The sequence below is a fragment of the Prionailurus viverrinus genome, chromosome C2 (genome assembly GCF_022837055.1).
Source record: "Prionailurus viverrinus isolate Anna chromosome C2, UM_Priviv_1.0, whole genome shotgun sequence".
NCBI classification, from domain to species: domain Eukaryota; kingdom Metazoa; phylum Chordata; class Mammalia; order Carnivora; family Felidae; genus Prionailurus; species Prionailurus viverrinus.
Window position 1 is genome coordinate 9408063 of NC_062569.1, and position 25157 is coordinate 9433219.

A 25157-nucleotide genomic window follows, 5' to 3' on the forward strand; every position below is an offset into this window, starting at 1 on the left:
ATATGTAACTGACATGCCAGTGTCCATAAAGTTTTATTCAAACAAAGCTATACCTTTTCACTTAAGTATTGTCTACAGCTGCTTTCAGGGCTAGGACCACAGTTAAGTGGTTGTAGACTTGAGGCACATATACAGTTATTTCAAATGAGAACTTCTCATTATAAAGTTTTCATGGAATTTTTTATGTTATCTTACAGAGGGTCTATAATAACGTTTAACAAGGAAATATTCAACTTTTTATTTCATCATGCACATTTTAACAAAGGAAAAGTAGCAACTCAAACCAGTAACAAGTACAATCCCTAAGAATATGTACTTATCAATAATAGATGCCATTGAACGAAAGCACCAGAAAACGTCCTAGAAGCTTAACCTAAATGTAGTACATAATCCGCCTTCATATCAAAGACAAAGAAGCTACTAGGGCAGAGAGAGAGAAAAAGGGTAACTTGCCCAACTTCACACAACTTCTAAACGTTAGGGTCAACTGTGACTCAAACTAAGCAGGTTTCATGACTCTACTACATTAAAGCACACTTAGTTACAGATCATTAGTTTTACCAGAAAAGAAGCTATTTACCCATAATACCAGTAATCAAGCAAAGCCAAAAATGCCATTATCAAACTAAAATAGTGGCTCATAATCAGATACCACAATTTAAGAGCTAAGCATCTCACTTTATAGATATACTGAGCTCATCAGTCACAATATACCTCAGCAGCAATAGTAATTACTCAAAGGACCCTGAAGGGAGGGGAGAATTTGCATTCTAAAAGCTACTTTAACAGGTAGCTAAAATATGGCACTATGCTTTTTAAAAATAGTAAGTCAATTTCAAGATGTTCTACATTTTATCTAAATTCTGTCTAAAATTAAAAACACCTTTGAGAAAGCATTGTAACTTAAGACAGAGCAGTTAGGAAATCAAAACTTCCATGAATTACCTTGCCCGGAGAAATGTCACAAAAGAGAATGCCAAGTTGATGAAGATGATGTAATCCAGCAATGAGGTCAACCCCAAATTCTCTCACAACATCTTCTGGGAGGTTTTCATCTTGAGCAATCACCATTTCTAGGGAACCACCTGCAAGTGATTAAAACCACCAATTTTAACCCACCAGCATGACACAATGCCCCCAGGAGTTTCCATGCTAGGGAGATACTGAGCTTTAAAAACTAATCAAATCAGTATACCTGGACAGACTGGCAGGGGAAATATACATGTGAATGAACACAGTGGACCAAGCACCCTAAGAGGAATCTGTATCCACTCTCCAGAGTCAGCTTCCAGAGAATGACTGCTTGGGCTGGGAGAATGGTCCACACGTAAGCAGGCGGGATGAAGGGAGAATCCCTCTAATGCTGTAACTGCTAACTCCAGATCCCATAGGAGTTGAACAGCTGCAAAAATTAGTGGTCAATACTAACCCAAATTGTGCATTTAAAGCACATTACGCAAAGTATAGCCACATTTACTCTTGTGCAAAGGTGGATCGCATTCTACAAAGTACCGCATGGCAGAAAAGATGCCTTTCCTTAACAGAAAATCAACACCTTCAGCGTACATGACTGAGGAAATTAAACGTCGAAGGCAAATACATTGTGAAAACTATCTCTTACTCTTCTAAGATCCCGGTCACATTTCTACCATCTATGTGCCGGAAACAAACTTTTTTTTTTTTTTTTTTTTAAAGCATCAAGAGTCCAAGAGGAGCCAAGTTCAGAGAAACCTATGTAATCCTGCACATGATGTTCCTTCCCCAGAGCACTCTTTGTGAAGACTGTATATCCCAGGCAGCTGTCCTAACTTAGGTTCAAATAAAATGCTCTTCCTTTCTCTTTAAAAAAAAAAAAAAAAAAAGTCTTGGGGCACCTGGGTGGCTCAGTTGGTTAAGTATCCCACTCTTGATTTCAGCTCAGGTCATCATCTCATGGTGGTGAGATGGAACCCCAGATCCGGCTCTGTGCTGGGCATGGAACCTGCTTAAGTCTGTCTCTGTCTCCCCTTTGTCCCGCCCCCCACCCCCCGACTCGCACATGCACACCTACGTCCTCTCTCTCAAATAAATAAATGAAACTCTTTAAAAAAAATAAAAAAGAAAAAGTCTTAGCTGGCATCTGAAAGTTCAATCAGAATGGTGATTAAGGTAGGAGGTATTTGGGGGGTTATTTTGTTTTGGTCGGTAAGGAACCACTCCAAATACAGGCATCCATCAGTAAGGCTGAAACAATGGTGGGGGAGAAGAACAGCTGAGGCAAAAAGTAACACAGGGAAAGTTCCCTGATCACCTCTACAGTGCATACAGCTGTGGAAGTAATTAAACCATAGTCCTTTCCTATTCAGAAAAAAATAAAATCCAAATAAGGTCTTATTCCAAATAATCCATTTGATGGTTCAGTGTTATAAATTATAAGTGCCAAAAGACTCAAAGCTAGAAATTACAATATACCTTAATATTTAATGATCCTTTTTTATTACTCAATGTATAAATAGAAGACACTAACAGTGGTACTGTTTCCCTGAAAACACTGAAACTAAAAGCCCAGATAACAGTGATATATTTAGTCATTCTTCTCCCTAAACATAGCCCTAGAAAGTTGTATCAGGCAAGAGCTGTAACAAGTTATCTCTATTGTTTAGGAGGTGGTATTTGTGGAGTCATCTTTGTACTTTTTCACATTGCCTAAGTTTTTATAAACACGAAGTACTCTTTTCATAAAAATAAAAAGATGATCACTTTATACACTAATTAGCTAACAGATAGCTACTTGACCTAAAATACTTGATTTTTATTCATCGGGAAAACTTGTTTGATAAGTTAATCACTAAAAAATATCTCTAAATTTGTATGTGGGTGACTTAGTAGTATGTTATTCCAAAGTAAACCCCAAACTGAATTTTACTTGTCTTCCTCTTACCAAACATCTTTGCTCTATACCCTACCCTAATATCCAAACAATGTATGTGTAAGTCAACTGAGTCAAGAGTATCCAGTGCTTATATTTGTAATACAAAAGGAAAATAAAACCTACATGTTTTTTCAAAGCTACCTAAGATGGATGTGTTTGTAACATGTCTTATACACACTCACCTGTGCAGAGTTCCACCACGAGCCAGAGATGATTGCTGGTTTCATACCATTCATGAAAAGTTACGATATTCTTGTGTTTAATTTCATGGGTGAGACGGACCTATAAAAACAGCATTCATTCACACACACTCACAAGTTGTTAAAATCTGCATCTATTAAGAAAACCTAAACACACAATTGGGAAGTGCTTAACAGTGGAATTTAGTGGAATTCTATACAGATATTACAAATGATGGTTATGGAGGCTGGTGACACCAAAAAATGGTAATATACAATCTTTAAAAAAAAAAAAAACCTCACACAATACAGTTTTGTGTATTTGTGTAAACATTACAAAAGAAATATTCATAGGAAAATGACTAAAAGTTAAAAATAGCTGAAACTACTGATTTTAATTTTTTCTACTTTTCTACTTTCTAATAGTGAGCACACAATACTTTCATAATCATGAAATAAATCATTTTCAAGGAGAAAAAAACCTTACCAAGTAAAAATAATTCAAAGGCTCAATAATAGTTAAATTATATATCAACTGACAAAATATTAGCCCAACATGAAAACAATTTTAAACATAAAAAATGATAGTGTAATGTTAAGTGAAAAAGGCAAGAAACAAAATTATGTAATACCAGGACTTTAAAATTGAAACAGAACTCATAGTGAAAAAGACTAGAACAAAAAAAACCAGGACAGGACTGTCTCACGTGATGGAACCATGCTGCCCTTTTTTCTACCCGTTCTTCTACATTGTACAAATTTTCTATAATGATGCTGTATTACTTTTACAATGTTTAAAGGAACTCTCAGAGGGTTCTACAATTTTCTTTTTAAATATATCCTTAGTGGGGGTGACTGCCTGGCTCAGTCAGTAGAGCACCCAACTCTTGACCTCAGGTCGTGGGTTCAAGCCCCACACTGGGCATGGAGCCTACTGATACGTATCATGTATAATATATATCCATTCTCGGTGAATCCTAGTATCAATTCCCTCAGGCTATTAAAAGAAGAATCATTGCAGTGAATATGCTGATCTTAAGATGTACATTTCCATTGGATCATGAGAACACCTGTGCACCAAGAGTGAATTCCAAACTCAATAATAAAGATGCAAGGGTGCCTGGGTGGCTCAGCCGGTTAAGAGTCTGACTTAGGCTCAGGTCGTGATCTCACAATTCAGGAGTTCTAGCCACACAGCGCAGAGCCTGCTTCAGATCTTCTGTTTCCCTCTCTGCCCCTCCCCAGGGTGCACTCTAGCTCTCTCTCTCTCAAAAATAAATATTTAAAAATAAAGACACAAGAGCCTGTCTGTTAAAAAAAAAAAATACTCCGTTGACTCACGGGGGTTTTGCTTTCTCCTTTCAAGACCCCATTAAAAATGGAAACTAGAGGGGCGCCTGGGTGGCGCAGTCAGTTAAGCGTCCGACTTCAGCTCAGGTCACGATCTCGTGGTCCCTGAGTTTGAGCCCCGCGTCAGGCTCTGGGCTGATGGCTCAGAGCCTGGAGCCTGTTTCTGATTCTGTGTCTCCCTCTCTCTCTGCGCCTCCCCCGTTCATGGTCTCTCTCTGTCCCAAAAATAAATAAACGTTGAAAAAAAAAATTTTTTTTTAAATGGAAACTAGAATCACAAAAACGTGTGCTTTATTAGCAAACCATCCAGACTCAGAATTGGTGACAACTACCCAAGCGCTTTGGATGCTTGTTTTCTGATTCTCTTACACACACACACACACACACACACACACACACACACACACAGTCACTCACACTCAACACCGGCTAATCGGCCCATAATTTGTAGAAATACAGAGCTCCCTATTTAAAAAATGGAATGTGGTACATACACTCTAGGAACAACTCAGTGGGTTCATATTCTAACACAAAGAAAGGGAAATGAATCCACATAATTTAGAAAACATAATTGAGATGGGGAGAAAAAAAAAAAAAAGAGTGGTCAAGAGAATCTGAGGAGCACCTTGTAATAAACTCCCAATAAATCCTGTCTCAGTAGAGACTAGGGAGGGCATAGGGTGAGCCTGTCTAAATGATTCCCACGGACTCAGCCACCGGAAGGGGAAGGTCCTAATGGGAAACAAACGTGTGGAAACTCCCACAGAAATCAGGCCACAGTCCAGCCTCGGATGCTCACTACCGCTCACTATATGCCAAGTACCCACTCTGCCAGACGCCCCCCGCTCTCTCCATCTCGCCCTCCACCACCCGTCTGCTGATTAAATATACTACTAAAACTAATCTCCTTTCCGTGTGGCTACTATGAACTTTAAAGTCAGATCTGTAGCCCCCACTATATTTGGGTTGACCAGCACTGTTAGATGTTTACTAATAACCGCATCATCTCCAAAGTCTGGCACACATCCTAGCTCGTGACCACTGCTCCTTCACTTACCAACTCACGGTCTCTACTACTCACTTCTGGTTCAGTTCAAACCTCCACACTCCGCATAGGAGCGAGCAACCGAGGCAGACGCCAGCCATGCTGACTGATCCGACTTCCGTTTGGAATCCCCAATCTTCAATGGCCCCAGCTAGTCTGTCCACCAAGTGACTATTCACGCTTTTGTTTTCCTTCTGCCTAGAACCCAGCCTTCCCCTCCCCCACCTAATTGAGGACTTAGCTTCTCATCTCAGAGAAAACCTCATCAGAAGAAAAACGCCTTATGTTCCTAGCATCGAATCTACAGACGAGCCCGCATCTTGTCTCGTACCCCTGTCTTTCTTCAACTACCCACACTCCTTACAAAAGCCCACACCACCTCACACACATGAGAATAGCGATCTTCGAAACGAAACAAAAAACAGAACAAGAGTTGCCAATGATGTGGAGAAATGGAATCCCTTGTACACTGTTGGTGGGCATGTAAACTGGTACAGCCTCTGTGGAAAACACTACGGCAATTCCTTAAAAAAAAAAAAAAAAAAAAGTTAAACCAAAATATTCCACTTCTGGGTATGTCCAAAGGATTGAAAGCAGAGTATGTCCCGAAGACATACGTGTGCACCCGTGTTCTCCTACTCACAATAGCCAAAAGGCGGAAGCAACCTAAGTGTCCAATGACAGGTAAATGGATAAGCAAAATGTGGCATGTACATACGATGGAATATTCTACGTTCTCAAAAACGAAAGAAAGTCTGACACATGCTACAACATGGACGAACTCTGAGGACATCATGCTAAGTGAGATCAGTCAGTCATAAAAAGACAAAGGATGTAGGATTCCACTTACATGAAGTACCATTCAGAGACCAAGTAGAATGGCAGGTGCCTGGGGCTGGGGCTGGAGAAATGCGGAACCGTTGTTTAATGTGTACAGAGTTTTAGTTTTGCAAGATGACAAGAGTTCTGGACAATTCAGCAATCGTACTTTGGGTATTTATCCAAACGAGTTGAAAACAGGTTCACACAAAAACCTGTTCACACATATTGCAGCTTTATTCTCAATTAAAAACAATCAAGATGCCCTTCCATCGGCAAATGAATTTAAAAAACTGGTACACTGGGGCGCCTGGGTGGCTCTGTCGGTTGACTCTCCGACTTCGGCCTAGGTCATGATCTCGCAGTTCATGAGTCTGAGCCCCGCGTCGGGCTCTGTGCTGACAGCTCAGAGCCTGGAGCCTGCTTCGGATTCTGCGTCTCCCTCTCTCTGCCCTCCCCTATTCGCACTGTCTCTCAAAAATAAATAAACATTAAAAAATAATAAATAAAAACTGGCACATATGCAATGGAATATTGTCCATCAATAAAAAGAAATGAGCTCTCAGCCACAAATAAACAAAAGAAAACTTAAATGCATATTGCTAAGATGTCAACCTGAAAAGGCTACATACTGTGTAATTCCAAGTCTATCACATTCTGGAAAAGGCAAAACTATGAACACAATAGAAAGATCAACGGTTGTCCAGGGTTGGGAGGAAGGGGGAGGGGTGAATAGGTGGAGCACAGATGATTTTTAGGGCAGTGAAACTCTTCTGTATGATGCTATAGTGACAGATCCATAGCATCACACATTTGTCCAAAACTATGGAACGTACAACACCAAGAGTGCACCCCGAGGTAAACTACGGATTTGGGATGATGATGTGCCAATGTGGGTTCGTCCATTGTAATAGATGTACCACTCTGGTAGGGATGTTGACCATGGGGAACACTATACATGTGTGGGGACAGGGAATATAGGGGAAATCCCTACACTTTCTTCTTGATTTTACTGTAAATCTAAAACTGTTCTTGAGGCGCCTGGGTGGCTCAGTCGGTTAAGCATCTGACTCTTGATTTGGGCTCAGGTCTTGATCCCACAGTTGCTAGATGGAGCCCGGCCTGGGTTCCACAAGGAGCGTAGAGACTGCTTAAGATTCTCTGCCTCTCTCCCTCTGCCCTCCCCTGCTTGCACAGGTGTGCTATCAAACTGCTCTTAAAAAATTAACTTTAGGGGCGCCTGGGTGGCGCAGTCGGTTAAGCGTCCGACTTCAGCCAGGTCACGATCTCGCGGTCCGGGAGTTCGAGCCCCACGTCGGGCTCTGGGCTGATGGCTCGGAGCCTGGAGCCTGTTTCGGATTCTGTGTCTCCCTCTCTCTCTGCCCCTCCCCCGTTCATGCTCTGTCTCTCTCTGTCCCAAAAATAAATTAAAAAAAAAAAATTAACTTTAAAAAAAAAAGTGGAGTTCTAGAGATGGTGATGGTTGTACAGCAACATTCATGTACTTAATATCACCAACTGTATACTTAAAAGTGGTTAAGATAGCAGGCGCCTGGATGGCTCCGTCGGTTGAGTGTCCGACTTCAGCTCAGGTCATGATCTCACTGTTCATGAGTTCGAGCCCCACATGGGGCTCTGTGCTGACAGCTCACAGCCTGGAGCCTGCTTCAGATTCTGTGTCTCCCTCTCTCTCTCTGCCCCTCCCCCTCCCTCCTTCCCTCATTCAAAAATAAACCTAAAAAAAATTTTTTTAAATAAAAATTTTCAAAAAGTGGTTAAGATGGTAAACTTTTTGTTATGTGTATTTTACCACAATGGTGGGGGGTGGGGAGCTAAGTTTGGTCCAGGATATAAATTTCAAACTCAAGTCACTCTCACCCAAAGTCCTTCCTTTGGCAAGCTTCATAAATCACATACTAAATTTAAAAGTAAATGATCTAGGGGCACCTGGCTGACTCAGTCAGACTCCTGAACTTGGGGGGTAAATTCAAGCCCCACATGGAATGTAGAGATTTAAACTTTAAAACTTTGAAAATAATTTAAAAGTTAAAGTAAATGATCTAATATAGACCATATTTTTCCTGACTTTTCCCAAAAACACCACTAAGTTGCTAATTACGTAGGGATGTTTATTAGTCATTGTTCACAATTGGTGTGGCACTAAACAGACAGAAGGTCACCCATTCCAGATTGAAAATGTGGCATCTGTTATAGTGAATTCAACAGCTTCTGTTTATATGCTACTTGTTCTCCTGGATGTAGGTAGCTCTGTGTTTTCCCAAAGGGAGGAAAACATACTCCACTTACCCAGTTGGTTATTTCAGGCCTTTTGCACTTATCACTACAAAGAATAGCTACAAAATTGATTGTTCCCTTCCGTCGCCCTTTATAAACAACAGTCTTGCTTCCTCTGCCAATCTCCTCATACAGAATGAAGTTTTCCATCTCCGGGCCAACTTCTCACATTGGATAAAACAACAGCCTAATAGCATCTCTAGTTCCTAAAAGGCAAACAAAAATAAAACTTATAAATGCAAGCTAGTTGCACGATTAATTAGCCTAGGATAGTATGTTAATCTAATAATTCTATAAACTCAGAAAAATCACCTACAAGTGTTGTATACCAGTGTCTTTTTGTAGGGGAAAATGAAACTAAAAAACTAATACTCAACTTCCTTCAACAAGGTCTTAAAAAATGATGAAAATGACAGCTATTTCTAACACATGTAACAAAATGAGGGATGAATGAGATTCCAATGTATCTCAACACTTTTGTTACCAAGGAAGGCACGTTGTGTCAATATCTATATAGAATGGGGCAACATATGACCCACCTAAACCTCAAACGCCAGAAGCAAAAGAGAAAATGTATGTTAAAATACTTTATAAACAAATATGGAATGCCAATATTTCCATCTAATCCAGAGATATTCTAAGAAATCAATCCAAATACTAAAGTCAGCTGTTACCAAACTCCTGGTTCCTGGGCCAAACCCTGCTGCTTTTGTAAAATTTAACTGTATCATAGTCACACCCATTCACTTATATATTGTCTAAGGCTCCTTTTAGACTACAATTGCAGAGTTGTTATGACCAGAGCAATGGCTTCAACACATTCTAAAATACTTACTATCTGGCCCTTTACAGAAAAGAGTTTGCCAACTCCTGTTGTAAGTTAAAAAAAAAAAAAAAAAAATTAACCAACCATTTCATCATCTAGGATATAACCAGATAAGAGTTCATTTTCTTGGCCAACAGAATGCCCTAATTTGCATGCATGAATAGGAGTTGATGCAGTCTTTCATCAGTTAGATTTTACTTAGAATTGAAGTACAGTAGTGAATTCAGGACTTTAAGCATATTTATAATACAAAGTAGTTAATTTGCAAAATATATTTTAAATTGGCATCTCATGGATGGAAGGATTTTACATAACTATAGAAAATTTCCCAGAAATCATCCAGTAAGCAGTAGATATACTCTTTAAAAGCAGCTCATGTTTCTATATGGTATCCAGTAAGTCAGAAACTATACCGAAAACTCTTTGAAACAGAGAATGTAAAACTGAAGTTAATGGGTATGGTGTTTCTTTTTGGGCAAATGAAAATGTTCTGAATTAGTACTGACGATTGCACAACTTTGTGAATACACTAAAAATCACTGAATTGCACGTTTTAAAGGGGTAAACAATATAGTATGTGAATATCACAATTTTTATCGATATAATTGACATGTACATTAAGTTTAAAGTGTACAGTGTGTTGATTTCAAACATTTATAGATCATAATCTGATTACTATCATAGCATTAGTCAACACCTCTACATGCCACACAATTACCACTTTTTTGTGGTTAAGAACATTTAAGATTTAGTCTCATAAGAAACTTTGAAGTACATAATACATTATTGTTTAGTGTAATCACTATGATATACATTAAATCTCTGGAACTTATTTTCTGTTGTGGGCCATACAAACACTGGCTGAGGGACATATTTGGCCAAGAGGCAGCCGTTTGTCCTGTCTTGGCATATAGAACTAGTAATCGAAGAATCTAACAACTAATTCTATGATTCCATCTTCCAATGACATTAAAATTTACTGCAAAAAGCGAAATAATCTACTATAAAGATGTATAGGCTACTAGTTACATTTAGTTATTTAGATTACAAACCTGGTCTCTACACCAAACCAGAAGAACTCAGACTATTGACAGCAAAATTCTTTAAGCAGAAAGGATGTGGGAAAAATCTGAATTTAAACCAAAGGAAACCCAGGACACCTGGGTGGCTCAGTTGGTTGGGCGACCAACTTTGGCTCAGGTCATGATCTCATGGTTCATGGGTTCAAGCCCCGCACTGGGCTCTGTGCTGACAGCTAAGAGCCTGGAGCCTGCTTTGGATTCTGTGTTTCCCTCTCTCTGTCCTTCTCCTGCTCATGGTTTCTCTTTCTTTCAACTATAAATATTTTTAAAATTTTTTAATAAACGGAAACCCAAAAATGGCACAGATAGTAAAAGGGTTCATTAAAAAAATAAATTCTAAGTTCCCTATACTCTCTCCACTCTAAAACCCACTCTTTAAAAAGAGCAAATCCTGACTCCTGACCCACCAAAATGCAGCCTAGACACGAGTAATTTTGTGGCAACAATACATAGTATGTAATATAACCAAAGAAAGATTAAATTGGCAGTATGTTAAGATGGAAAAGCTATTTAGCCAGGAAAAAAAACAGACCTTTAATTACATGTTCACAACTTGGCTCTATCAGGATACACAAGGATAAGGTGTTGAAATAGTCTCCTGACTTTTTATATAAGACAGAGAGTTGATTCCTTCAGGGTTGACTGGGTGGCTCAGGTGGCTAAGCATCCAACTCTTAGTTGTGGCTCAGGTCATGACCTCACAGTTGTGAAATCAAGTCCCTTGTCAGGCCCTGTGCTGGGCCTGCTTAAGATTCTCTCTCTCCCTCTCTGTCCCTCCTCTGCTCACCCTCCCTCTTTCCCTCCCTCCCTCTCTCTCAAATAAATACATAAATACATAATTGATTCCTTGAGAATATGGTTTTAAGCCACAAGAAAAAAAATTAAATCTTTACATTTTCAATTTGATTCAAGCCAAATAAATTCTTTTCTGAATTCTTTTACTGAGTAGGGGCATCTGAGCAGAACAGGCAGTCTGAAATTAACAAAATGCATCAAGTACAAAGTTAGCTAAGGTTGGTTTACTATTGAAGCACTTCCCCTCTCTGGGGCTCAATTTCCTTAGAGTAAAATAAGAATTGGATCAGATAATCTTGTAAATGACCTTTTCAAATTGGAAATTCCACAACTTAAGATTCTTTTGGACTCCAAGGGCATCCTCACCTTATACTTCCTAATATTTAATGTGTAAGCTCTTATATTATAAAATAAAACGCAAATACAGAAACCCCCCCAAAAATAAATGTATAGTTCAATGAATTATTATAAACGGGACTGGCCGTTGGGGAGTTCAAGCCCCACATCACATTCACAGCGTGGAGCCTGTTTGGGATTCTCTTCCTCACTCTCTACTCCTGTCCCACACTCTCAAAATAAATAAGTAAACTTAAAAAATAAACAAACATGACGGCTAACCTTGTGATCACCACCCACTTGGCCTGCCACTCCAGAAGTCCCTTCCTGAGCCTATGGCAATCACAACTCCTCTTTTCCAAAAGTAATCACTCTCCTGACTTTCAGTTACCACTTTCTGGCTTATCTTTAACGTTTTCTCACCGAGTGTGCATTCCCAGACACCACAGGTTAGTCTTCCACGTTTTCTAAAGGCGTGGCACGTCTTTTAAGGCTCTTTTAAATCTACAAGTTAACCTAGGTATTATCAGAGAAGCCAGAAGTCAGAGCAAGTCACGCTTAGGAATAAATGAGGCATTTAAGATACGGGAGCGCAGAACCTACATGCAACAAACTCTTCTAAACTGACCAGGTGATAGAGGCAGGAAGATAAAACCCTCCCTTCATTTCTCTCTACCTTCAGATCATTAACTCCTCCACCAGCAGCAGCCACTGCCGCCCCAGCCCAGGCCTACTGAATAAGAAATTCTGGAAGCGGACCCCAGCAATCTGTGGTTCAACTCCCTCCCGCCCCCCCTCCCCCCAGACGCACACTCAACTTTACTACCCACAGGCCAAAACAACCTTTTTCGAGGGCACTCAACTTTACTACCCACAGGCCAAAACAACCTTTTTCGAGGGCACTCAACTTTACTACCCACAGGCCAAAACAACCTTTTTCGAGGGCATAAAAGGTGGCAGGCGCTGCGCTTTGCATTCAACAGGTGCTTCTCCTCGAAGCACTTTACAGACCAAATTAACTGCAGGCTTTGAGTTTAGTCTGACCTGGAAGGTGCAGGCTCGGGGTCGCTAGGTCAACACCCCCCACTCCAAGCAGCTCGTGACCAGCGAACTGGAGGCTTTCACTGCCTCTGTACGTCCACGGACATCTGCCAGCACCGCCGGCTTAGAGCTCGGGACGCGTTGCTGGGGTGTTTAGGGGAAGAACTCCGAATCGAGGGCGTCCATAAAGCGCATCTCCCGAACCCTACAGCCATGAATCCTCCCTGCACCCAAGTCCTTGAAGAGGTATTCCGTGTTCCCTGAACCAAAGCCTCGAGAAAATTGTCTAAGGTGTTGAGTTTAACCCGGTAACAAAGCAGAGCCCTGAGAGAGAGGAAGACTCGAGGGGCACAGGGTCCACGGAGAAAGGGTAGGTGAGTGGCGCCCCTCCAGGCCCGTACTGTCCTCCGCGCTCGCTCATGGAGACCCGAACCTAAACTCGTGGACCCTAAAACTACCACCGCTACTCACCTGAACGCTTAAGGCGGAGAAGCCGCCGACCCAGCGGACTGCTCCCGCCAAGGCGCAGGTCTCAGCTTCTACCCCTTCGAGACCGGTCCACTTGCCAAGGCCAGGGGTGAAGCAATGCCGTACGGCGGAACGCGCAGGCGCAGTTCAAAGCTGTGTGGTCCAGCACCCCTCTGCATTTGGATTCGCCCATGCCGTCTCCAGGGCAGCACGCAGAACGCCGGAAGGAGCGCGGGGCGCTGACTGGCTGAGCCGTTTGGGTTCTCATTGGCTGAGGCCCGGAAGTGCGGGACCTTGGCAAAGCATTTGTCCAACCTAACTGGGTGTGGGGGCCGGGTTCTTGGGCAGGTAGAGGACCTATGCGCAGTTGGGGGCTATGAAAGCCTAGGCCGTTGTCATTTCTTCTCCCCCTACACTGTCTTCTGTTTCCTTCCATCCGTTTTTTGACGCTTGCCAGAGCTCAAAGACGTGGCGACATAGTCTGAGTAATAGCTGAGAATGAAGCCGGCTTCTCGTGTTCCTCACTCTTTAGAAAAGTGAAGACTGTGGACAACCTTGCTTCTTGCACATGAGAAAACAGACCAGATTCTCCGTCTGTTTATGGTTTTCAAAGCTCCACGTCCTCAAATTCCAGACGCCAGACGTCAACACCAGCTCCCCTCTTTCTTCCATTCAAGTTAGCTCAGTGGTTCTCAAATTTCAGCATCCGAATCACCTGGATGCTGTTGAAACACATTTCTGGGTCCCACCCACAGAACTTCTGATTCTGTGCATCTGGATGAGGCCCAAAAGTTTTCAGTTCTATCATGTTACCAAGTGATGTGGATGTTACTAATCAGCGGCCATGCTTTGCTTTTATATAGAAGGGCTGTGCCTCTCTTTAATCTCAGGTGAATCACATCTATTCTTAGACTTCTAACCCTTCCTACGTTCTCAGGAATCTTTCTCAGTGGTTTCTGCTTGCAGGATAAACCTGGAAATACTTTCCAAATGACATGAGCAAAAGGCCAAGAGTAGTGAAGAATGGAGAATGCCTTCTGAACCCTGAAGTTTTTTCTGCCCAGAATAGTGCCAGCAGCTAACGTTCTAATCTTTGGTGAAAAAAACTGGAAGGTTCCCTGTTGGGGAAAGAGATTTGCCTAATACCTGGCAGAAGGGAAGGTCTCCCATTGAAAGAGCTCAGTGCCTTATCTCAACTAAAGGAAGTTCACTAATCAGTAACCTTCCCCAAATGTGTGATAAACACTGAATAAGCCTTTTAGTACCTTACTCTGGCATATGAATACTCTGGCATATGAACACACAGAAATATCAAAATATGTGAGGAAAGATTTTAACATGAAAGATTAAAATAAGCCATCCAATGCAAGTAACTCAGAGGAAACAAATACAATGCAGAAGCCAGGCTAAAACTTCAAAATTATTAATATTCTAGACGTGAAAATGCATAGCATCTATAGTTTGTATTTTTTTTCCTTTAATCCAAAAGATATTTAAGAGCAGCTTTTATTTGTTTGCTTTTAATTAACTAGTTAGATGTTGTTGTTGTTCGACTGTGTGTATTTGGTTTGGGGAAGCTATTGAAACTTCCTTTGTTATAATAAATGATTAATATTTTTTAATGTTCCACAGGAGTTTGGAATGAAGATCTCTTATTTGTTGGCTTCAAAATTTCATATGCATACTTTCACGTTTATTAAGTGACATGTTTGAATCTTCCAGACCTTCTTTTCATGTTGCTTCGTCCTGATTGCTCTGCCAGTTCTTGAGAAAGGTGTTTTGAAGTTACTCGTTATGGTCGTGGATTTGCCAATTATTTGTTTCTGGGTTTAGTTCAAGGTCAGCGAGCTTAGAAAAACAACAGCATAATGACCCCAGTGAAAATAGGAGGAAAACATTATTAAAGTTAAAACAAGAAATGAATGAAACTGAAAGGGAAAAAAAAAAATCCAACCAGGAGTATAAGTTCAGAGGGCAGGAGATTGTTTCCATGATTCTCTTCTGAGCTATAATTTCCCCAGAGAACTAGACACAGAAGCTGTCCATGGTGCCCTGGGGGCTCCAGCTTTTCCTAAGATATGATGTGCTCTATGCCCAGGTTACCAGCTCAGGGAATGGACTGTCCTGGAGACAGAAGCTGGAGTCTGGGAGCCTCAAGACCAATGCACCCCATCTCTCTGGAAAGTCTGGGAGAGGACATGATCATTCTAGCACCAGTTTACAAGTGTAAATGCACTGAAAGAGCCAGATGCCATCTCCCTCTTGGATGGGAGGTTTTCAACCTTATAATACTAACCCATAGCTTTTAAAATTACTGGCCTCCTGGGAGGTCTTTTCCCTTTAATAACAAAATTAATCACTCTTAACATCCTTTACACTTACTGTGGCAACTCCAGGATGGACTAGATTTTCAGAGAAATTACTTTTTGGGGTCATTACTTGCAACAAATTCCTTAATGACTGGTCCCTTCTCACCATCTCCTCCTCAGCACATCCTATGCACCTCTGACCCCGCTTCCCCCTCATGCACCTGATGGTGCTTTCTTCTTCTTCCTTCCCAAAGCCCATGTTACTGTGCAAAACATATTCTACTGATAGTGTGGTAATAACAGAGGTTACAACACAGAAAAGAAAGAACTTAAAAGTGAATGTTAGACATGGTCATGGCAAGGGTGTTAGGAAGCAGGCATTTGCACACTGCCAGGGAGAGAGCAGTTTGGCAATACGTATCGAAATACCAAATACACATCCCCATTGACCAAGCAGTTCTTCTAAAAATTTATCATACAGATGTGTGTGTGTGTGTTCTTACATTTGAAAAATGGCATAGGCACAAAAGTATTCAATGCAGATGAGGCATTTTAAAAAACTGGTAACAGGGGCACCTGGGTGGCTCAGTCGGTTAAGCATCCAACTTCAGCTCAGGTCATGGTCTCGCAGTTTGTGGGTTCAAGGCCCACATCGGGCTCTGTGCTGACACCTCAGAGCCTGGAGCCTGCTTCGGATTCTATGTCCCCTCCTCTCTCTGCACCTCCCATGCTCATGCTCTATCTCTGTCTCTCAATAATAAATAAACGTTTAAAAAAATTAAAAAAAAAACTGATAACTCAAATTTATACCAGCAAGAGACTGATTAAATTAGAAATGAATTTTTCTCTTTGTGTGCTGATATAAAAATATACCCAAGGCTAGTTGTTAAGGGGGAAAAGCAAGGTGCATAACACTGAGTGTAGTATATTACCATTTGTAAAAAGAAAAAAAGAGGAACAAGAATACATATAGATATTGGCTCACATAGGCAAAGAATAGCTCCAACATCTCCTGAGGGAAGGACAAGAAACCAGTTAACGGTTGATTGTTGGAGGGGACCTGAGTGGGTGCAGGGCTGGGTAGAAGAGATGACAATGTGTACATCTCAAATTTGAAACCACGTAACGGCAATACCTATTCTACTGTATGTCACATAATTTAAGTGAATATGTATTTTTTAATTATATATTACACACATATACGGAATGTAGCTTGTCTACATTCTGCAAGCCTTCCCGCCACGCACCATGCTCCTCCTTCAGACTCTCCCTAGAGCTCCATTTTCCCTTCTCACCTCTTCTACCCAGTCCAAGGCTGACACCCCTCCTTCTTTGTCTTCAGGGAAATATTGTCTCAGTCCCCTCATCTTATCTGATGGAGCACCTGAACTTCCAGTCCATTAACGACCTCCTCTAGACAGAACTGATCTAATCTTTCATCCTCGGGAAGGTCGTTAAGGAGTTTCCGTAAACAAGTGTTGCCCGCTCCTAATTGTTACCTTTAGAAATGCAAAGAGTCTGTAGATTATTTGAATTTCGAGTTTTCTCTTAACAGATCTCCAGCTGAATTATTAAGCCACATTCCCTGTCCCTGAAAGGGAAGGGCCCTTTCCCTCTCCTCCTTCCTGGTACACGGTTAACACCGAAATGAGTGTTCTTATCCATCCATCTCGCAAGCAGCTCTGATTTGCTGCCTGAGGGTAAATTCCCATGTGATAGGATAGTGTCAAAGGTTTAACATTTGCTTTGTGATTTGTAAAAAATACTATTTTTAAGCACAGGAAGGCATTTCCTGTGTGGAGATCAGCTCTTCACCTATTTTTCTGCTTTCATTGTTTCAGTGTTCACACTGGATTATTCAGCCCATCTGGAATTGATTTTGGTGGACATTGGGAAATTAGGTTCTAACTTTATATGCCTCAGAATAATTAACCAGTTATCCCAGCACTAACCTTCTCCCTTTCCTCGGGTACTTGTGACGCCTCCTTCACTGTAGACCAGTTTTTTAATATGCACATTAAGGTCTGTTTCTAGCTTATTAATTTTGATCGGTGGAGCTATTTGTGAAGTAGAGATGATCCTTAATGATGTGGGCTTTAAATTTTTATAACATGGTAGAAAGAAAAATTACCTGCAGAGAATGAAGGGGCAGGATGAGAAGAACATGGAGGGGAGGGAATGATTAAGACAAGGCAGTGCGTGATGTGTGTGATGGGGCATCATTTAGAGTAGAAGCACTAAGATACACTAACAGCCCACCTGTGGCTGCAGAACGTCAAATTATGAGAGAAAAGGTCTGGCACGGTGACCCTCTGAAGTTTGCTGCAGTCTAGGAGCAGGATCAGAGGAATCACATGTATTCAAATGCATTCATTCAACAAATATATACTCAGGGCTGCTGTACGTCAGGCAAGTCATTCTCTCCTGAGTCTAAAGCAGCGAACAAAAAGATAGGAGCCTATTAGAAGTGGAGAGAGAAATACTGTCCCAGGAGTAGAATACATAGTGGGGCTTATACATCTGGGTTTTCTTTTAAGACAGGCATTGTGGATGATTGTTAATTATTGGCAGTGCAGAACATGAATCTCTTTCTTCTGTTTGGGTTAGGTTGAGCTGCTTACTATCTTAGGTTGAGTTGGCCAGAAGTGGAACCTAAGAAGGGGATTTTTGTGCATGTGATTTATCGGGAAGTGTTGCTAGGAAGAGGAGAATGAGGAAAATAGGACAGGGCACGGGAACGGCGAAGAATGAGTGTGGTCTATTTGAAGACAAGATTTGGCCCAAATCCACTGGTAGCTCTGAACCATAAATTGCAACCTAGAGTGGGTTCCATTTTAAAGCTGAGGTGTCACTTCAAATGCTAATGTAGCAGTCAAAAATCAGGCTACTAGGGATGGGCAGCCTAATTTCCAAGGTTGAGGTGGTTACTGGTCAGATAACAGTAAATTTCAGCAGAAGGCGGTACATGGAGGATGGGTATACTAGCCAGGTACAGAAAACCTGGGTAAGAAATCGGGAGCATGAACTACATTGAACAAATGAGCCTTACACTAGCCTTAACCCTAATTCTAACTATAGCACTGGAGGCAACCCCAGCTGTAGTCCTATGGCTTTCTTTGTCCTAAGGTTGGCAAAGTCAAAGCTATAACCCTAAATCTACTTTGTTTCAACACTAGACCTATGTAAGCCCTAACTCTAATCCAAGCCCCAACTGTAACCCTGACTTTAGCCATATCCCAAACATAACTCTGCCACTAGGTTAGCCTGAGCCCTAGTCCTTGCCCCAATGTAAGCCCTGATCCTAACCTTAACCTAAATTCACGTCATAGCTTGGACCCTAGCCCTCGTCCTAGTCCTGTGGTTCTCTTTATTCTTTCTTGAGGTTTTTTTTTTTTTTTTTTTTTTTGGCCCAACTCCCAGCCTTCCCAATACACCTGTGAACCTCCCAGTCTCTTACCAATATATTCCCTTTAATCAAAGTCCATTTCTGTTGCTTCCAGGTAAGAGTCCTGAAAAATGTAGAAATTGATCCCAAGAGTAGATGCAGGCTAAAGAAAGACCTTAAAAATTCAGAGCAAACACGGGGTGGATATCAGGTCCATCTGGGGAGCAAGACAATGAAATCTAGTTCATCTTAAGGGATGGGAATTTGGCAACCTGTAGCTGAATGAGGGAAAATAATAATTGAAATTATTATCTGCAGTCACCTGGGATGGATACCCATTTGAAAAAAGACTTCAGAGTAAAAAGTAATTGCTACAGGAGACACACACACACACACACACACACACACACACACACACAAGAATTTAAGATCCAGGACTTGAGATAGTTTCTTCTAATGGGGTTGGACAGTATTAAGTTCCTAAATTCTTGGTTTCAAGCATGGACTAAAATCTCAGGAATCTGTATGGCTGTGATGAAACAATCTCTTATTTCAAAGCTACATGATTTAAATTGAAAACAAGAAATGTAATCCTTTGGATTACAAATACGTCGGCTGAATTTATAGTCATCCCTATTTTCTTAGTTGAATAAAACTGGTCTCAATAGTGGTCTGTTGTGTTTTAATACCAAAGCTCCAAGATATAAAATATAAATCAAAAGTTCTTGGAATTTTTGGTCTCGGGCTGTCTTTCCACTACTTTTTCTTTCACTTTTTTTAAATGACTTACTTTTTAATTTACATCCAAGTTAGTTAGCATATAGTGCAACAATGATTTCAGGAGTAGACTCCTTAATACCCCTTACCCATTTAGCCCATCCCCCCTCCCACAACTCCTCCAGCAACCCTCTGTTTGTTCTCTATATTTAAGAGTCTCTTATGTTTTGTCTCCCTCCCTGTTTTTAAAATATTTTTGCTTCCCTTTCCTTATGCTAATCTGTTTTGTGTCTTAAGTGAGTGAAGTCATATGATATTTGTCTTTCTCTGACTAATTTCGCTTACTATCCACTAGTTCCATCGATATAGTTGCAAATGGCAAGATTTCATTATTTTTGATTGCTGAGTAATACTCCATTGTATTTATATACCACATCTTCTTTATCCATTCAGTAGTTGATGGACATTTGGGCTCTTTCCATACTTTGGCTATTGATAATGCTGCTATAAACATTGGGGTGCATGTGCCCCTTCAAATCTGTATTTTTGTATCCTTTGGATAAATACCTAGTAGTGCAATTGCTGGGTCATAGGGTAGTCCTATTTTTAATATTTTGAGGAACCTCCATACTGTTTTCCAGAGTGGCTGCACCAGTTTGCATTCCCACCAGCAGTGCAAAAGAGATCCTCCTTCTCCACATCCTCGCCTATATCTGTTGTTGCCTGAGTTGTTCTGTTGAGCCATTCTAATGGATGTGATGTGGCATTTCATTGTGGTTTTGATTTGTATTTCCCTGATGATGAGTGATATTGAGCATTTTTTCGTGTGTTGGCTGGCCATCTGGATGTCTTTGGAGAAGTGTCTATTCATGTCTTTTGCCCGTTTCTTCACTGGATTAATTGCTTTTTGGGTGTTGAGTTTAATAAGTTCTTTATAAATTTTGGATACTAACCCTTTATCTGATAAGTCATTTGCTAACATCTTCTCCCATTCTTTCGATTGCCTTTTAGTTTTGCTGATTGTTTCCTTCACTGTGCAGAAGATTTTCATTTTGATGAGGTCCCCATTGTTCATTATTACTTTTGTTTCCCTTGCCTCTGGAGACGTGTTGAGTAAGAACTTGCTGCAGCCAAGATCAAACAGGTTTTAGCCTGCTTTCTCCTCAAGGATTTTGATGGCTTCCGGTCTTATATTTAGGTCTTTCACCCATTTTGAGTTTATTTTTGAGTGTGGTGTAAGAAAGTGGTGCAAGATCATTTTTCTGCATGTCGTGTCTAGTTTTCCCAGCACTACTTGCTGAGGAGACTGTCTTTATTCCATTGGATGTTCTTTCCTGCTTTGTCAAAGATTAGTTGGCCATATGTTTCTGGATCCATTTCTGGGTTCTCTATTCTATTCCATTGATCTGAGTGTCTGTTTTTTGCCAGTACCATATGGTCTTGATGTTTATAGCTATGAAATACAGCTTGAAGTTGGGGATTGTGATGCCTCCAGCTTTGGTTTTCATTTTCAAGATCGTTTTGGCTATTCGGGGTCTTTTCTGGTTCCATACAAATTTTAGGATTGCTTGTTCTAGCTCTGTGAAGAATGCTGGTGTTATTTTGATTGGGATTGTGTTGAATATGTGGATTGCTTTGGGTAGTATTGATGTTTTAACAATATTTGTTCTTCCTATCCAGGAGTATGAAATATTTTTCCATTTTGTGTGTGTGTGTGTCTTCTTCAATTTCTTTCATAAGCTTTCTATAGTTTTCAGTGTATAGTTGTTGTTTTTTTTTTTACCTCTTTGGTTAGATTTATTCCTAGGTATTTTATGGTATTGATGCAATTGTAAATGAGATCGGCTCCTTGATTTCTCCTTCTGTTGCTTCATTATTGGCATATAGAAATGCAACTGACTTCTGTGAATTGATTTTTGTATCCTGCGACTTTGCTGAATGCATGGATCAGTTCTAGCAGTTTTTTGGTGGAATCTTTTGGGTTTTCCATATAGACTGTCATGTCATCTGCGAAGAGTGAAAGTTTGACCTCCTCCTGGCCGATTTGGATGCCTTTTATTTCTTTGTGTTGTCTGATTGCTCAGGCAAGACTTCCAAAACTATGTTGAATAACAGTGGTGAGAGTGGACATCCCTGTGTTGTTCCTGACCTTAGGGGGAAAGCTCTCAGCTTTTCCCCATTGAGGATGAGATTAGCGTTGGGTCTTTCATATATGGCTTTTATGATCTCGAGGTATGATCCTTCTATCCCTACTTTCTTGAGGGCTTTTATCAAGAAACGATGCTGTATTTTGTCAAATGCTTTCTCTGCATCTATTGAGAGGATCATGTGGTTCTTGTCCTTTCTTCTTTTGATGTGATGAATCACATTGACAGTTTTGCAGGTATGGAACCAGCCCTGCAACCCAGGTTTAAATCCCACTTGGTCGTGGTGAATAATTTTTTTAATGTATTGTTGGATCCGGTTGGCTAGTATCTTTTTGAGGATTTCTGCATCCATGTTCATCAGGGAAATTGGTCTCTAGTTCTCCTTTTTAGTGGGGTCCTTGTCTGGTCTTGGAATCAAGGTAATGCTGGCTTCAAAGAATGAGTTTGGAAGTATTCCTTCCATTTCTATTTTTTGGAACAATTCAAGAGAATAGGTGTTAACTCTTCTTTAAATGTTTGGTAGAATTCCCCTGGAAAGTCATCTGGCCCTGGAATCTAGTTTTTGGGGGGATTTTTGATTACTAATTCAATTTCTTTACTGGTTATTGGTCTGTTCAAATTTTCTATTTCTTCCTGTTTCAGTTTTGGTAGTTTATATGTCTCTAGGAATTTGTCCATTTCTTCCAAATTGCCCATTTTATTGGCGTATAACTGCTCGTAATATTCTTATTGTTGTTTGTATTTCTGCTATGTTGGTTGTGATCTCTCCTGTTTCATTCTTGATTTTATTTATTTGGGTCCTTTCCTTTTTCTTTTTGATCAAACTGGCTAGTGGTTTATCAATTTTGTTAATTCTTTCAAAGAACCAGTTTCTGGTTTCATTGATCTGTTCTACTTTTTTTTTTTTTTTGGTTTCAATAGCACTGATTTCTGCTCTAATCTTTATTATTTCCTGTCTTCTGCTGGTTTTGGGTTTTATTTGCTGTTCTTTTTCCAGCTCTTTAAGATGTAAGGTTAGTTGTGTATCTAAGACCTTTCTCCCTTCTTTAGGAAGGGCTGGATTGCTACATACTTCCCTCTTATGACTGCCTTTGTTGTGTCCCAGAGGTTTGGAGCTGTGGTATTATCATTTTCATTGGCTTCCATGTACTTTTTAATTTCCTCTTTAACTTCTTGGTTATCCCATTCATTCATTAGTAGGATGTTATTTAGTCTCCAAGTATTTGTTATCTTTCCACATTTTTTCTTGTGGTTCATTCCGAGTTTCATAATGTTGTGGTCTGAAAATATGCACAGTATGATCTCAATCATTTTGTATTTTTTGAGGGCTGATTTGTGTCCCAGTGTATGATCTATTCTGGAGAATGTTCCATGTGCCCTGGAGAAGAATGTATATTCCACTGCTTTGGGATGAAATGTTCTGAATATATCTGTTAAGTCCATCTGATCCAGTGTGTCATTCAAAGCCATTGTTTCCTTGTTGATTGGTGTTAGTGGGATGTTGAAGTCCCCTGCTATTATGGTCTGATTATCAATGAGTTTCTTTATGTTTATGACTAATTGCTTTAAATATTTGGGTGCTTCATATTTGGAGCATAAATGTTTACAAATGTTAGGTCTTCTTGGTGGATAAACCCCTTAATTATGATATAATGCCCCTCTTCATCTTTTATTACAGTCTTTATTTTAAAATCGACATTTTCTGCTATAAGTATGACTACTCCAGCTTTCTTTTGTCAACCATTAGCATGATAGATGGTTCGCCATCCCCTCACTTTCAATCTGAAGGTGTCTTTCGGGCTAAAGTGTGTATCTTGTAAACAGCATATAGATGGATCTTGTTTCCTTATCCATTCTGTTACCCTATGTCTTTTGATTGGAGCATTGAGTCCATTGATGTTTAGAGTGAGTACTGAAAGATATGAATTTATTGCTGTTATGTTGCCTATGGAATTGGAATTTCTGGTGGTGTTCTTTCTAGTCTTTGTTGCCTTTGGTCTTTTTTTTTTTTTTTTTTTGTCTTTTCTCCCCTCAGAGAGTCCCCCTTAAAATTTCTTGCAGGGCTGAGAGGTTCGGAAGATGGTGGCATAGGGGGACGCTGGGCTCACCTCGTCCAGCTGATCACTTAGATTCCACCCAAACCTGCCTAAATAACCCAGAAAACCTCCAGAGGATTAGCAGAATGGAGTCTCTGGAGCCAAGCGCAGGCAAGAGGCCCATGGAAGAGGGTAGGAAGGGAGGAGAGGTGGTGCGCACTACACGGACTGGCGGGAGGAGCCGGGGCGGTGGAGGGGCCGCCCACCCGGCAAGGCCGAATCCCCGAGTCTGGCTTGCAAAAGTGGAGGGGCCGGACAGAGTGTGTTCTGACAGCCAGCAGGACGTAACATCTGGAATGTTATAAGTCAACAGCTCTGCTCGGAGAGGGGGGGCGAGAGGACACCGGGAGGGAGAGGTGTTGAGTCCCAGAGGACAGAGCTCAGCTCAACGGGGAACAAAGGTGCTGGGAAGCGCCATCTCCCTTGCCCATCCCCAGCCAAAATCCCAAAGGGAACCAGTTCTCGTCACGGAACTTGCTTGCACCGCACAAACGCCGAACAGGGTGCTTCTGTAGATCCATCCCTCCGACGGGTTGGCCTCCCTCCCACAGGGGACCACCGAGGGCAAAGAGGCTAAGCCTGCCCCTCCCGCCCCTGTGCACCTTGCGGATCCACCCCCGCTAATACGCCAGATCCCATGAAGCAGCACCACAAGCCTGGCAGTGTGCAAGCAGCCCAGACAGGGACCACACCACTCCACAGTGAGTCCTGCCCCTGGGAGAGGGGAACATAAGGTACACACCAGTCTGATTGTGGCCCCAGCGGTGGGCTGGGGCAGACATCAGGTCTGACTGTGGCCCTGCTCACCAATACAAGTTACTCGGACAGCACAGGGGAAGTGCCCTGCGGTTTGGAGCCACCTCAGGGACTACCCCAAATGACGAAACGGAAGAATTCTCCTCAAAAGATTAACTCCAGGAAGTAGATCAAAAACGATTTAAGCAATATAACGGGACAAGAAGGTAGAATAATAGTCATAAAATTAATTGCTGGCTTGAAAAAAGTATAGAGGACAGAAGAGAATCTATTGCTACAGAGATCAAGGGACTAAGAAATAGTCGTGAGGAGCTAAACAATGCTATAAATGAGGTGCAAAATAAAATGGAGGCAGCCATAGCACGGATTGAAGAGGCAGAGGAGAGAATTAGTGAATTAGAAGATAAAATTATGGAAAAAGAGTAAGCTGAGAAAAAGAAAGTAAAAAAATCCAGGAGTATGAGGGGAGAATTAGAGAACTAAGTAATGCGATGAAACGTAATAATATCCATATAATAGGGATTCCGGAGGAGGAAGAGAGAAAGGGGCTGAAGGTGTACTTGAACAAAACATAGCTGAGAATTTCCCTGATCTGGGGAA

The 25157-nt window shown here is 41.1% G+C and overlaps 1 protein-coding gene across 5 annotated transcripts in view; it reads right to left on the reverse strand.

Moving 5' to 3' along the window:
• Positions 1–13230, reverse strand: part of ULK4 (unc-51 like kinase 4) — a 582128-nt gene extending 568898 nt beyond the window's left edge. For all 5 annotated transcript variants that reach the window (XM_047874598.1, XM_047874600.1, XM_047874597.1 and 2 more), the window contains exons 1-4: positions 13151–13230; positions 8612–8805; positions 3094–3193; positions 946–1085 (exon numbers count right to left, since the gene is read on the reverse strand). In XM_047874598.1, the coding sequence (XP_047730554.1) occupies positions 946–1085; positions 3094–3193; positions 8612–8749 (378 nt within the window). In that variant the 5' untranslated portion in view covers positions 8750–8805; positions 13151–13230. The remainder of the gene's footprint in view (positions 1–945; positions 1086–3093; positions 3194–8611; positions 8806–13150) is intronic.
• Between the last annotated feature and the right edge of the window lie 11927 nt (positions 13231–25157).